This window comes from Myxine glutinosa, chromosome 14 (assembly GCF_964187855.1).
Source record: "Myxine glutinosa chromosome 14, kmMyxGlut1.1, whole genome shotgun sequence".
NCBI lineage: Eukaryota > Metazoa > Chordata > Myxini > Myxiniformes > Myxinidae > Myxine > Myxine glutinosa.
Window position 1 is genome coordinate 12111460 of NC_136274.1, and position 13774 is coordinate 12125233.

Here is a 13774-nt window from a genome sequence, read left to right on the forward strand (position 1 = left end):
CTTCCGGAGGCCACGCCAGACGAACTTTGCCGCAACCAGCTTCTGGGAGGCCTTCGTGCCCGGGCGGGACAGGCCGTGGATGGCATCAGAAACCGGGCGCTGCCAGCCAGCGGGCACGATGGGGCGAGGCCGGCCGAGGGAGACGTCGCACAAGAGGGCAGTGCCCGCAACGTCAAACGGTACCTCGGTGACGCGGAGGCCCGTGACGGCGGTCCGAAAGGCCTGGACGTCGGGGTCGGCGGTCTGGTCCGCCGCCATCCGGGCATAGTCGATCCCGAGGTGGACCGCGTGTGCGACGGACCGGGAAAGGCAATCCGCCACCGGGTTGTCCTTACCCGCGACGTGTCGGATGTCCGTCGTGTATTCGGACACAGCAGAGAGGTGTCGCTGCTGCCGTGCCGACCACGGCTCGGCGACCTTGGTCATCGCGAAAACAAGGGGCTTGTGATCGACGAAGGCCGTGAACGGGTGGCCCTCGAGAAGATGGCCGAAGTGTCGGACCGCTAGGTGGAGCCCGAGAAGCTCGCGGTCGAAAGTGCTGTACCGGCGTCCGGCGTTCATGCGGGCGCAGCTGCCGGCTAAAAAACGCCAGTGGCTGCCAAGCACCATTCACGCACTGCTCGTGCACCGCACCCACCGCGTAGTCCGACGCGTCGGTGGTGAGGGCGATTGGTGCATCGGGCGCCGGGTGCGCCAGCATGGTGGCGTTGGCCAAGGCCAGCTTCGCGCCCGCAAATGCCGCGTCCATCTGCTCCATCCAGGTGATATCACCTTTGCCCGGCTTCCCCCGGAGGGCCTCGTGCAGGGGGCGCAGGAGCTGGGCGACGCGGGGCACGAAGCGGTGACAAAAATTCACCATGCCCAGGAATTCCTGGAGCCCCTTGATCGTGCGTGGGCACGGGAAACTCCTGACCGCCTCCACCTTGGCCGGTAAAGGAATGGCCCCGTGCTTGGTGATGCGGTGCCCCAGGAAGTGGATAGCGGTGACGTCGAACCGGCACTTCGCGGGGTTGATTATCAGGCCATGCTGGCCCAGGCGTTCGAAGAGCGTGCGGAGATGGAGCAGGTGCTCCTCCCGGGACGCGCTCGTGACTAGGATGTCGTCCAGGTAGACGTAGACGAAGGACAAGTCGCGCAAGACGCTGACCATGAGCCGCTGGAACGCCTGGGCCGCATTTTTCAACCCAAAAGGCATCCGCAAGAACTCGAAGAGGCCGAAAGGTGTTATAACGGCCGTCTTCGGTACGTCTTCCGGTTTGACGGGCACCTGGTGGTAACCCCGGATGAGGTCTACCTTGGAAAAAATGGTCGTTTTCGCCAACCGGGCGGAAAAGTCTTGAATGTGCGGGACCGGGTAGCTGTCGGGGGTGGTGGCGTCGTTGAGCCGGCGGTAGTCACCGCACGGCCACCATCCGCCGCCGGGCTTGGGCACAATGTGCAGCAGTGAGGCCCATGCGTTGTTGGAACGCCGGATGATGCCCAGCCGCTCCAGCACGGCGAATTCCGCCTTCGCAACGGCGAGCTTCGTTGGGTCGAGGCGGCGCGCTCGGGCGTAGACCTGTGGTCCGACGGTGGGAATATGGTGTTCCACCCCGTGTTTGACGGCCACCGCTGAAAAGTTGGGCCGCGTGAGCGCCGGGAATCTGGCGAGGAGGTGGGTAAACTCGTCCGCTGCTGGAAGCGTACAGACCAACCTCGCCGGGACGGAACCGCTCAGCAAGCCACTTGGTAAGCCGCTCGGTGAGCCGCTCAGCGAGCTGCTCAACGAGCCGCTCAGCAAGCAAGCGAGCGAGCTGAAGGTTTCGGCCTGGACGAGGCGTCTGCGCTTAACGTCCACCAACAGCCCATGCGCACAAAGGAAATCCGCACTGAGCAGGGCCATTGGCACACTGGCGGTGACGAAAGACCATTGGAAGCGCTGTTGCCCAAACCGCAGCGAGAGACAACGCTTCCCGAATGTGCGGATGGGAGTTCCGTTGGCAGCGAGCAAGATGGGGCCCCGGCCCGCGGCTTGCTTGTCGGACGTGGAGGCAGGGAGGACGCTTACCTGCGCTCCAGTGTCGCACAGAAAGCGACGACCAGACGAGGTGTCCGTGATGAAAAGGAGGCTGCCGGAATGGCCGCAAGTGAGCGCCGGCCCGATCGTTTCCCGACCCATCGAAAGAGCATGGCGGGCGGCACGCCCGGGCTTTGCGGCCGAACCTGGCATGATAATAGCACCAGGTTTGCGGTGGTGGCTGCCGTGTCGGTCGTGACGGCGGTGGTGGGCGGGGCGTAGCAGCGGCCACGAGGGAATCAGGGGGCGCTGAAGCCTCCGCACCGGGGTCCACTTCGGCAGCACTATACGTCGGCCGCGTGTCGCAGGCCGCGAAAAATTTGTCCGCCTCTCTGGCCAGGGTGCGGGGTTCCGTTATGGCCGAACCGGCCAGCGCGAGCCGCACCTGCGCAGGTAGCTGGCGGAGGAAAAGCGCTCGGAACAGGAAATCCGGGCGTTTGTCTCCAAGAAGGGACAACATGTAATCCATCCGAATGGACGGTCGTGTGTCGCCGAGGGCGGGAAGGTCAAGGAGGCGTTCGGCGCTGTCGGCCTCTGTGAGCCCGAACGTGGTGAGGAGAAGCCGTTTGAGCGCTGCGTACTTGTGGGTACCCGGCGGGTGCCGAAGGAAGGACACAACGCGGGCGACAGTGCCGGGCCCGAGGGCGGCGACCACGTGAAAGTACATGGTGTCGTCCGCCGTGATGCCCCGGAGCTGGAATTGGGCCTCGGCTTGCACAAACCAAACATCGGCCTGTGCTTCCCAGAACTCCGGGAGTTTGACGGCGACAGCGTTGGTAGCCATGGCGCGTTCAGGGGTCAGCTATGGCTGAACCAGTCAGGTTCACCAGTGTGGTGCTATGCACACACAACTCGTTTGCCAAGAAGGTAGGCCACCACGCATTGAACAAAACCAAACACTTTATTCAAGGCCCGCACGTAAGCACTGGGCGGGCTCGACTTTCGAGCCCGCGTATATATCCCGAGGCCACGCCTTGCCCTCGGGCGTGGCCGGTCGGCCGAAAGGCGGGGCATGTATTTCAGTTCAACCCCTAAGCCTCATGACTCCTTTGCTCCGGGCGTGGCCCGAGCCTTGCTTCCACGCCCGGACGCTCGCGTTACCCACTGGTGCGCGGAATTATGACCCGCCGGCATTGTGTCCGCCACAGGTGCAAAGTTTTTCGTTTTTTCCAAGATGGCGGCCGAACCACGTGACCTATGACGTCATCATTATCATAAAAAAATTATACAGGTGAACGGTTGCAGAGAAAATCATATTTATTCTGTCCGGACAAACGGACTCACTGTGTTATTCGCTGCACTGTGTTATTCGATAAAGACACCTGTTCAACTTTGCGAGCCTCTGCCTTGCCGAGAACCCGTTCGACAATGAGGAGGGTACAAGGCTTGATGAGTGTCTCCCCAATCGAGTGGGGTTTTTTCTTCTTGCAATTTCAAGAGAAACTTCATAAGAAGCCTGGACAGTTGATACATTTTGTTGTTGAAAAACTCCTCCCTCATCCAACGTCTGTCAATTTAAATTTCTTTCATGCCGCTTGAAAAATTCGGGATCCTGCTTTGCATGTTGTGCGTGATTCGTCTCGAGGTGCAACTTCAACTTGGATGGCCTCATGGATTCAGTTCTCAAAACCTTGTGACACAGCACACATTGTGGTTTCTCTTGGCCAGACACGGTAATGGACGTGAATCCAAGCTTTATGTATTCGTCAAGATACTTTCTTTTTTTACTCCCAGAAGCCATAATGTCAAATCTGCAATAGGAAAAAAAAAAAAAACAATATCAAAGTCAAAACAATATAAAAAACAAAACAAAACAATATTTAATTTTTAGTATGGTTCAAATTGCCCCATGGCCCCTGGAGAAATACACCATGGCCCCCAGGTTGGGAACCACGGCACTGGCGCTTCATTCCAAGATTTAACTTTTAGAAATTTCATTAACCAAGTCATTAATAAAAAATTAATTAATGAAGTCATTAATCAATAAATAATTAATCGATTAATTGATGAATCAATAAATCAAAAATATCCTTTATAGCCAAATCACTTGGTCACTGTCATGTCCAAATATCAGCTTCCTAGCTCAAAAGGTACATGAGATATTGCCCAGGTGAGAAAGAAAAGAAATAAATGATTAATAATGAAAATAAATAAATAATAATCATAAAAAATTAAATAGTTAATCAATTGGCTAATATAATACATAAACCACCACCATTTCATCCGAATCTGTAACTTTAAATTTTTTGAATTAATTAAGTCATTAATGTAATAATTAATCGATTAATTGATTAATCAATAAATCAAAAATATCCTTTTCAGTCAAATCACTTGGTCATTGGCATGTCCAAATATCAGCTTCCTAACTCAACATGTGCCCGAGATAATGCCCAGAAAAGAAAGGAAATATATAAGTACTTAAATAATCGATAATAATTAAGTAAATAATAAATAAATAAATAAATTTATTAAACAAAAAATACTTTTTTTGACAAAGTACTTACTCACTATTGTGCCCAAATTTCAGCTTCCTAGCTCAAATGATGGCTGAGATATCGCCCGGACAAACAAACAAGAAAACAAACAAACAAGAAAATGAAAAATCACTCATAGAGCGACACTTGGCAAAACAGAACAAAGTAGAATAGCACTCAGTGGAGCATCCTTTTGAGCTCAAAAATAGTTGGTGGTTGGTTTCAGTGAACTGATATGCAAATCATATTCAGATTTCAAGTCAATCGGATAAAAATTGAGGATTTTAGAAACTTGAAAAAAGTGGTTGACCTTTGGCCTATGTTGACCTTGCGACCTATGTTGATCAAATAAATAGTTGGTGGTTGAATTCAGTTCGCCAATATGAAAATCACATTCAAATTTCAAGTCAATCGGATGAAAATTGAGGATTTTAGAAATTTGAAATTGTTTGGCCTATGTTGACCTCTTGGCCGATGTTGATCTCAAAAATAGTTGGTCGTTGAATTCAGTTAGCTGAAATGGAAATCCTATTGAAATTTGAAGTCAATCGGATTGAAATTGAGGATTTTAGGAATTTGAAAAAGAGTGGTTGACCTTTGGCCGATGTTGACCTTTTGACCCTCCGAATTCCTTCCTCCGAGTTCCCTCCTCCAAGTTCTTTCCTCCGAGTTCCCTCCTCCAAGTTCCTTCCTCCGAGTTCCCTCCTCCAAGTTCCTTCCTCCGATTTTCCTCTTCCGAGCTTCTTCCTCCGAGTTCCCTCCTCCGAGTTCCTTCCTCCGAGCTTCTTCCTCCGAGTTCCCTCCACCGAGTTCCCTCCTCCGAGTTCCCTCCTCCGAGCTTCTTCCTCCGAGTTCCTTCCTCCGATTTTCCTCTTCCGAGCTTCTTCCTCCGAGTTCCCTCCTCCGAGTTCCTTCCTCCGAGTTCCTTCCTCCGAGTTTCTTCCTCCGAGTTCCTTCCTCCGAGTTTCTTCCTCCGAGTTCCTTCCTCCGAGCTTCTTCCTCCGAGTTCCCTCCACCGAGTTCCCTCCACCGAGTTCCCTCCTCCGAGCTTCTTCCTCCGAGTTCCTTCCTCCGATTTTCCTCTTCCGAGCTTCTTCCTCCGAGTTCCTTCCTCCGAGTTCCTTCCTCCGAGTTTCTTCCTCCGAGTTCCTTCCTCCGAGTTCCTTCCTCCGAGTTCCTTCCTCCGAGTTTCTTCCTCCGAGTTCCTTCCTCCGAGCTTCTTCCTCCGAGTTCCCTCCACCGAGTTCCCTCCACCGAGTTCCCTCCTCCGAGCTTCTTCCTCCGAGTTCCCTCCTCCGAGTTCCTTCCTCCGAGCTTCTTCCTCCGAGTTCCCTCCACCGAGTTCCCTCCTCCGAGTTCCCTCCTCCGAGCTTCTTCCTCCGAGTTCCTTCCTCCGATTTTCCTCCTCCGAGTTCCTTCCTCCGAGTTTCTTCCTCCGAGTTCCTTCCTCCGAGTTTCTTCCTCCGAGTTCCCTCCTCCGAGCTTCTTCCTCCGAGTTCCCTCCACCGAGTTCCCTCCTCCGAGTTCCCTCCTCCGAGCTTCTTCCTCCGAGCTTCTTCCTCCGAGTTCCCTCCTCCGAGTTCCTTCCTCCGAGTTTCTTCCTCCGAGTTCCCTCCTCCGAGCTTCTTCCTCCGAGTTCCCTCCACCGAGTTCCCTCCTCCGAGTTCCCTCCTCCGAGCTTCTTCCTCCGAGTTCCCTCCTCCGAGCTTCTTCCTCCGAGTTCCCTCCTCCGAGTTCCCTCCTCCGAGCTTCTTCCTCCGAGTTCCCTCCTCCGAGCTTCTTCCTCCGAGTTCCCTCCTCCGAGCTTCTTCCTCCGAGTTCCCTCCACCGAGTTCCCTCCTCCGAGTTCCCTCCTCCGAGCTTCTTCCTCCGAGTTCCTTCCTCCGATTTTCCTCTTCCGAGCTTCTTCCTCCGAGTTCCTTCCTCCGAGTTTCTTCCTCCGAGCTTCTTCCTCCGAGTTCCCTCCACCGAGTTCCCTCCACCGAGTTCCCTCCTCCGAGCTTCTTCCTCCGAGTTCCCTCCTCCGAGTTCCTTCCTCCGAGCTTCTTCCTCCGAGTTCCCTCCACCGAGTTCCCTCCTCCGAGTTCCCTCCTCCGAGCTTCTTCCTCCGAGTTCCTTCCTCCGATTTTCCTCCTCCGAGTTCCTTCCTCCGAGTTCCTTCCTCCGAGTTTCTTCCTCCGAGTTCCTTCCTCCGAGTTTCTTCCTCCGAGTTCCCTCCTCCGAGCTCCCTCCACCGAGTTCCCACCTCCGAGTTCCCTCCTCCGAGTTCCCTCCTCCGAGCTTCTTCCTCCGAGCTTCTTCCTCCGAGTTCCCTCCTCCGAGTTTCTTCCTCCGAGTTCCCTCCTCCGAGCTTCTTCCTCCGAGTTCCCTCCACCGAGTTCCCTCCTCCGAGTTCCCTCCTCCGAGCTTCTTCCTCCGAGTTCCCTCCTCCGAGTTCCCTCCTCCGAGTTCCCTCCTCCGAGTTTCCTCCTCCGAGCTTCTTCCTCCGAGTTCCCTCCACCGAGCTTCTTCCTCCGAGTTCCCTCCTCCGAGTTCCCTCCTCCGAGTTCCCGCCTCCGAGCTTCTTCCTCCGAGCTTCTTCCTCCGAGTTCCCTCCTCCGAGTTCCTTCCTCCGAGTTTCTTCCTCCGAGTTCCCTCCTCCGAGTTTCCTCCTCCGAGCTTCTTCCTCCGAGTTCCCTCCACCGAGCTTCTTCCTCCGAGTTCCCTCCTCCGAGTTCCCTCCTCCGAGTTCCCGCCTCCGAGCTTCTTCCTCCGAGCTTCTTCCTCCGAGTTCCCTCCTCCGAGTTCCTTCCTCCGAGCTTCTTCCTCCGAGTTCCCTCCTCCGAGTTCCCTCCTCCGAGTTCCCGCCTCCGAGCTTCTTCCTCCGAGCTTCTTCCTCCGAGTTCCCGCCTCCGAGCTTCTTCCTCCGAGCTTCTTCCTCCGAGTTCCCTCCTCCGAGTTCCTTCCTCCGAGTTTCTTCCTCCGAGTTCCCTCCACCGAGCTTCTTCCTCCGAGTTCCCTCCACCGAGCTTCTTCCTCCGAGTTCCCTCCTCCGAGTTCCCTCCTCCGAGCTTCTTCCTCCGAGTTCCCTCCACCGAGTTCCCTCCTCCGAGTTCCCTCCTCCGAGCTTCTTCCTCCGAGCTTCTTCCACCGAGTTCCCTCCTCCGAGTTCCTTCCTCCGAGTTTCTTCCTCCGAGTTCCCTCCTCCGAGCTTCTTCCTCCGAGTTCCCTCCTCCGAGTTCCCTCCTCCGAGTTCCCTCCTCCGAGTTCCCTTCCCAAGTTCCCTTCTCCGCTGCAGTCTGGGTGAAGTCGCAGCCCCGGCGGTCGACAGTTGTCACCATTGGCCATGAAGGATCGAATGCAGGAGCTGGACTCGGTGAGCGAACCAAGGCTCATGTGGGCATCGTCGGTACCTTGGACAGCGCAGGACAGGAGAGAACTTGCGCCGCCGCTAAGTACTTGTCTCTGCGATCCCCGATGTAAATCGATTTTGTCCGTTTACACTGTTTCTCCTAATCCGGGTAATGGGGTTTAATCTCCTTTCATACTCTTTGCATTTCGACTGTTAAATTGATGGGGTCGTGTGACGTCACTTGTGTTCATTCGGACGAGCAGGGAAAGGATTTAAAGAAATAGATTTTTAAGAGTTCGAGGTGTTATCAATTATTTCCAGGGTTAGGCTCCGCAATTGGGGTGTGGGTTAAAGGGTGTGGTGTGGTGTGAACTGTGGAGTACGTTTCGGGGAAAGGGGAGTATGAATTGGTGAGAGAAGTTGAGCCGCGAGGGATGGAGTGCTGTCCCGATGGGATAGATTCCTGGGATGTTTGTGGGGTCCATAATTGTGGGGCGAGGGGCGGGGTTCGTAGGGTCCATAATGATTGTGAGAGGGCGGGTTCGCGTGGGGTTCATGATGATTGTGGGGGGTGGGGTTAGTGGGGTTCACAATGACTGTCGGGGAGGGGGGGGGGGGGGGAGGTTAAATGGGAGTTGAGGAGGATCGTTGGATGCGGAATGTCCCGCAGACGCGCATGCGAGACGGTGTGAAGAGCACACACTCGATCCACCACACACCACGTGATTCACGCTCCTTGGTAACAAGGCGCTCACGAGGCGTTTCCATTGCTTGGGCTCCGAGAGGAGGGGGGGCGGGGGGGGTTGGGAAGGTACAGCAGATGGCACACAACTTGGTGTCGCTCTGTTTGTACCTCCCGGTCAAGGGTCCCCGCAGGTGTCTCGTAAGATTTTTATCTTTCCTTCTGCTTCCAGTTTCAGAACAGAGACAGTGATGATGAAGACGACGTGTCAATCACAGTGGAGAGGGATCACTTCATGGAGGAATTCTTTGAACAGGTAATCAACGGTCCAGTTTACCTGAGTATGAATACACCCTTTGCAAAACCCAACCACACCACAGGACACACCCGGACCGATCAGGAGATTCGAAGTGTTTTTCATGGATATATATCCTCCCCCCCTCCGAAGTTACCCACCAATAGATATGGGTATGGCGGTTCTTCTACAACTACAAGTTCAACAGAAAAAAAAAATTTTGTCTGAAATTTCTACTTCGTTGCTTTATTGAACCGAGTCAAAGGCGATCTAATTAGTATGTGGGCATTGACTAATAATGTGAGTGTTGACTTATTATGTGGGCATTGACCTATAATATGGGCATCGACTTGTAATGTGGCATCGACTTGTAATGTGGCATTGACTTATAATGTAGTCATCGACTTATAATGTGGGCATTGACTTATAATGTGGGCATTGACTTATAATGTGGGCATCGACTTATAATGTGGGCATTGACTTATAATATGGGCATCGACTTGTAATGTGGCATCGACTTGTAATGTGGCATTGACTTATAATGTAGTCATCGACTTATAATGTGGGCATTGACTTATAATGTGGACATCGACATGTAATGTGGGCATCGACTTATAATGTGGGGCATCGACTTGTAATGTGGGCATCGACTTATAATGTGGGCATATACTTATAATGTGGGCATCGAATTATAATGTGGGCATCGACTTGTAATGTGGGCATCGACTTGTAATGCCAGCATTGACTCATAATGTGGGCATCCACTTGTAATGTGGGCATCGACTTGTAATGTGGCATCGACTTGTAACGTGGCATCGACTTATAATGTGGCATTGACTTATGATGTGGCATTGACTTATAATGTAGGCATTACCGACTTCGTTGGCCACATAATATCGACTTATATAACATAACATCGACTTATAATGTGGGGCATCGACTTGTAATGTGGGCATCGACTTATAATGTGGGCATATACTTATAATGTGGGCATCGAATTATAATGTGGACATCGACTTATTATGTGGGAATTGACTTATAATGTGGGCATCGACTTGTAATGCCAGCATTGACTCATAATGTGGGCATCGACTTATAATATAGCATTGACTTATAATGTGGGCATCGACTTGTAATGCCAGCATTGACTCATAATGTGGGCATCGACTTATAATATAGTATTGACTTGTAATGTGGGCATCGACTTTTTACGTGGGCATCTACTTATAATGTGGGCAATGACTTATAATGTGGGCATAAATTTATAATGTGGGCATCAACTTATAATGTGGGCATCGACCTATAACGTGGTCATCAATTAGAATGTGGGCATTGACTTATAATGTGGGCATTGACTTATAATGTGGGCATCACTTATAATGTGGACATCGACTTATAATGTGGGCATCTACTTATGTGGGCATCACCTTATTATGTGGCCAACGACTTATTATGTGGCCATATACTGATTATGTGGCCATCTACTGATTATGAGGGCATCACCTTATTATGTGGCCATCTACTGATTATGAGGGCATCACCTTATTATGTGGCCATCCACTGATTATGTGGCCATCTACTGATTATGTGGCCATCTACTGATTATGTGGCCATCTACTGATTATGTGGCCATCTACTGATTATGTGGCCATCTACTGATTATGTGGCCATCACCTTATTATGTGGCCATCTACTGATAATGTGGGCATCACCTTATTATGTGGGCATCACCTTGTTATGTGGCCATCTACTGATAATATTGGCATCACCTTATTATTGTGCCTTCGACTTATGTGGCTATATACTTGTTATGTGGCCATCTACTGATAATATTGGCATCACATTATTATTGTGCCTTCGACTTATGTGGCTATATACTTGTTATGTGGCCATCTACTTGTTATGTGGCCATCCACTTATTATGTGGGAATCGACTTATTACAGTGCATTCAGAAAGTATTCAGACCCCTTCACTTTTTTCACAATTTGTTATGTTGCAGCCTTATGCTGAAATCGTTTTATATTCATTTTTTCCCTCATCAATCTACACTCAATACCCCATAATGACAAAGAGAAAACAGGATTTTAGAAAGTTTTGCAAATTTATTAAAAAGAAAAAACTGAAATATCACATTGACATAAGTATTCAGACCCTTTGCTATGACACTTGAAATTTAGCTCAAATGCCTCCCATTTCTCTTGATCATCTTTGAGATGTTTCTACACCTTGATTGGAGTCCACCTGTGGTAAATTCAATTGATTGGACAAGACTTGGAAAGGCACACACCTGTCTATATAAGGTCTCACAGCTGACAATGCATATCAGAGCAAAAACCAAGCCATGAGGTCGAAGGAACTGCCTGCAGAGCTCAGAGACAGGATTGTGTCGAGGAACAGATCTGGGGAAGCCTACAAAAAAAATCGGTGCTGCATTGAAGGTTCCCAAGAGCACAGTGGCCTCCATAATTCTTAAATGGAGGAAGTTTGGAACAACCAGGACTCTTCCTAGAGCTGGCCGCCCGGCCAAACTGAGCAATCAGGGGAGAAGGGCCTTGGTAAGAGAGGTGACCAAGAACCCAATGGTCACTCTGGCTGAGCTCCAGAGATCCTGTGTGGAGATGGGAGAAACTTCCAGAAGGACAACCATCACTGCAACACTCCACCGATCTGGGCTTTATGGCAGAGTGGCCAGACGGAAGCCTCTCCTCAGTGAAAGACACATGAAAGCCCATAGAATCTTGTTTCTCACAGTCTGAGAGTCCTTTAGGTGCTTTTTTGCAAACTCCAAGCGGCTTTCATGTGTCTTAAGGTTCTAAAGCATCAAAAGGGTCTTCGGCTTCTAAAGCGTTTTCGGGGTCTTAATCTTTGTGGTCTTAACGGGTCTTAAGGTTAAAAAGGGTCTTCGGGGTCTTAGTGTCTTAGGATTCTAAAGTCATAGGGGCGTCTATCATCTTAAGGAGTCTAAAGGGGTCCAAACTGTCGAAAGGGTCTTAAAAGGACTAAAAGATTAAAAGGATTAAAAAGGACCAAAAAGGACGTCCCCTCTCAGCCCCCATCCGAACTCTCTCTCCTCCTCTACCCCTTTCTTTCCCATTCTTTAAAGCAAGATGGCGTTAATGATATTAACAGGTTGAAATTAAATTGAGAAAAAAAATAATGATTAAGATGAAATTAAATGAATACGTTAAATTAAATAATGATTAAGATGAAATTAAATGAATACTTTAAATTAAATAATGATTAAGATGAAATTAAATGAATACGTTAAATTAAATAATGATTAAGATGAAATTAAATGAATACGTTAAATTAAATAATGATTAAGATGAAATTAAATGAATATGTTAAATTAAATAATGATTAAGATGAAATTAAATGAATACATTAAATTAAATAATGATTCAGATGAAATTAAATGAATACGTTAAATTAAATAATGATTAAGATGAAATTAAATGAATATGTTAAATTAAATAATGATTAAGATGAAATTAAATGAATACGTTAAATTAAATAATGATTAAGATGAAATTAAATGAATACGTTAAATTAAATAATGATTAAGATGAAATTAAATGAATACGTTAAATGAAATAATGATTAAGATGAAATTAAATGAATATGTTAAATTAAATAATGATTAAGATGAAATTAAATGAATACGTTAAATTAAATAATGATTAAGATGAAATTAAATGAATACGTTAAATTAAATAATGATTAAGATGAAATTAAATGAATACGTTAAATTAAATAATGATTAAGATGAAATTAAATGAATACGTTAAATTAAATAATGATTAAGATGAAATTAAATGAGTACGTTAAATTAAATAATGATTAAGAAGTTAAAATTAAATAATGATTAAGATTAAATTAAATTAAGAGGTTTAAGAAGTTAAAATTAAATAATGATTAAGATGAAATTAAATTAAGAGGATTAAGAAGTTAAAATTAAATAACGGGAAACATCAGAGACGGAATCTCTTGATATGTGATGGACATAAAACAGATTACACAACAACACAACAACATGCATTTTAAGGCCATGTTCCCTGCTAGAGCGGGGGTTAGCCTTGCGGTCCCCATGACAATCTTCTCCATTTTGCCCTATTTTCTGCATCTCTCCTTGTTAACCCCCTTGCCCGCATTTCTTCTTCCACCATCTTTAGCCAAGTCTTTCTCGGTCTTCCCCGTCCTCTACTTCCTTCTACATTAACTTCCATCACTCTTCTCAACCAGTCACTTTCATCCTTCCTCAATACATGACCAAACCATCTCAACCTGTTCCTCTTCACAGCATCAATCACAGGCAATATTCCCATCATCTTTCGCAATTCATCATTTGTCTTCCTCTCTCTCAACGATACTCCGCACATCCATCGAACCATTCGCATTTCCACCCTTTCCAGCCTTCGTTGCTGCTCTACGTTCATTACCCATGTCTCGCTCCCATAAATCATAACACTTCTCACACATGCAGCATACACCTTTCCCTTCAGCTTCAGCGACACTCTCCTCCTCATCAGCACGCCACTCAGTTCCCGAAACTTCTTCCATGCACATCTCACTCGAGCAACCGTTGCCGAGTCTGATCCACCTTCTCCATTCAGCATGTCTCCGAGGTAGCAAAATGTTTTCACACCTTCCAGCTTCACGCCGTCTCCAAGATCAAACTCAACATTTCCTCCATCTGCAGCTCCCTCTGTGCACACCTTACATTTGAATGTAGCTGCCACACTGGTTAATGACCCTCTCAGACCACTACATTTTTGATGAACCCACTCAGCACACATTGTACATTGAATGGAGTTCACTCCGACACCCTTCCTACACACAGCACACGGCCACTTCCCAGTTCTTTCCACCTCACCACATGCTTTACCACTTGCCATCACCTTTGTCTTTCCGATATTCACCTTCAGACCTTTTGTC

General features: G+C 48.9%; 1 protein-coding gene across 1 annotated transcript in view; it reads left to right on the plus strand.

The window, feature by feature from the left end:
* The first annotated feature begins 8489 nt into the window (after positions 1-8489).
* The window catches only part of LOC137439210 (syntaxin-1A), a 72004-nt gene continuing 66719 nt past the window's right edge, over positions 8490-13774 (plus strand). Inside the window, exons 1-2 of the mRNA XM_078767941.1 lie at positions 8490-8600; positions 8776-8859. Coding sequence (XP_078624067.1) covers positions 8490-8600; positions 8776-8859 — 195 coding nt within the window. The remainder of the gene's footprint in view (positions 8601-8775; positions 8860-13774) is intronic.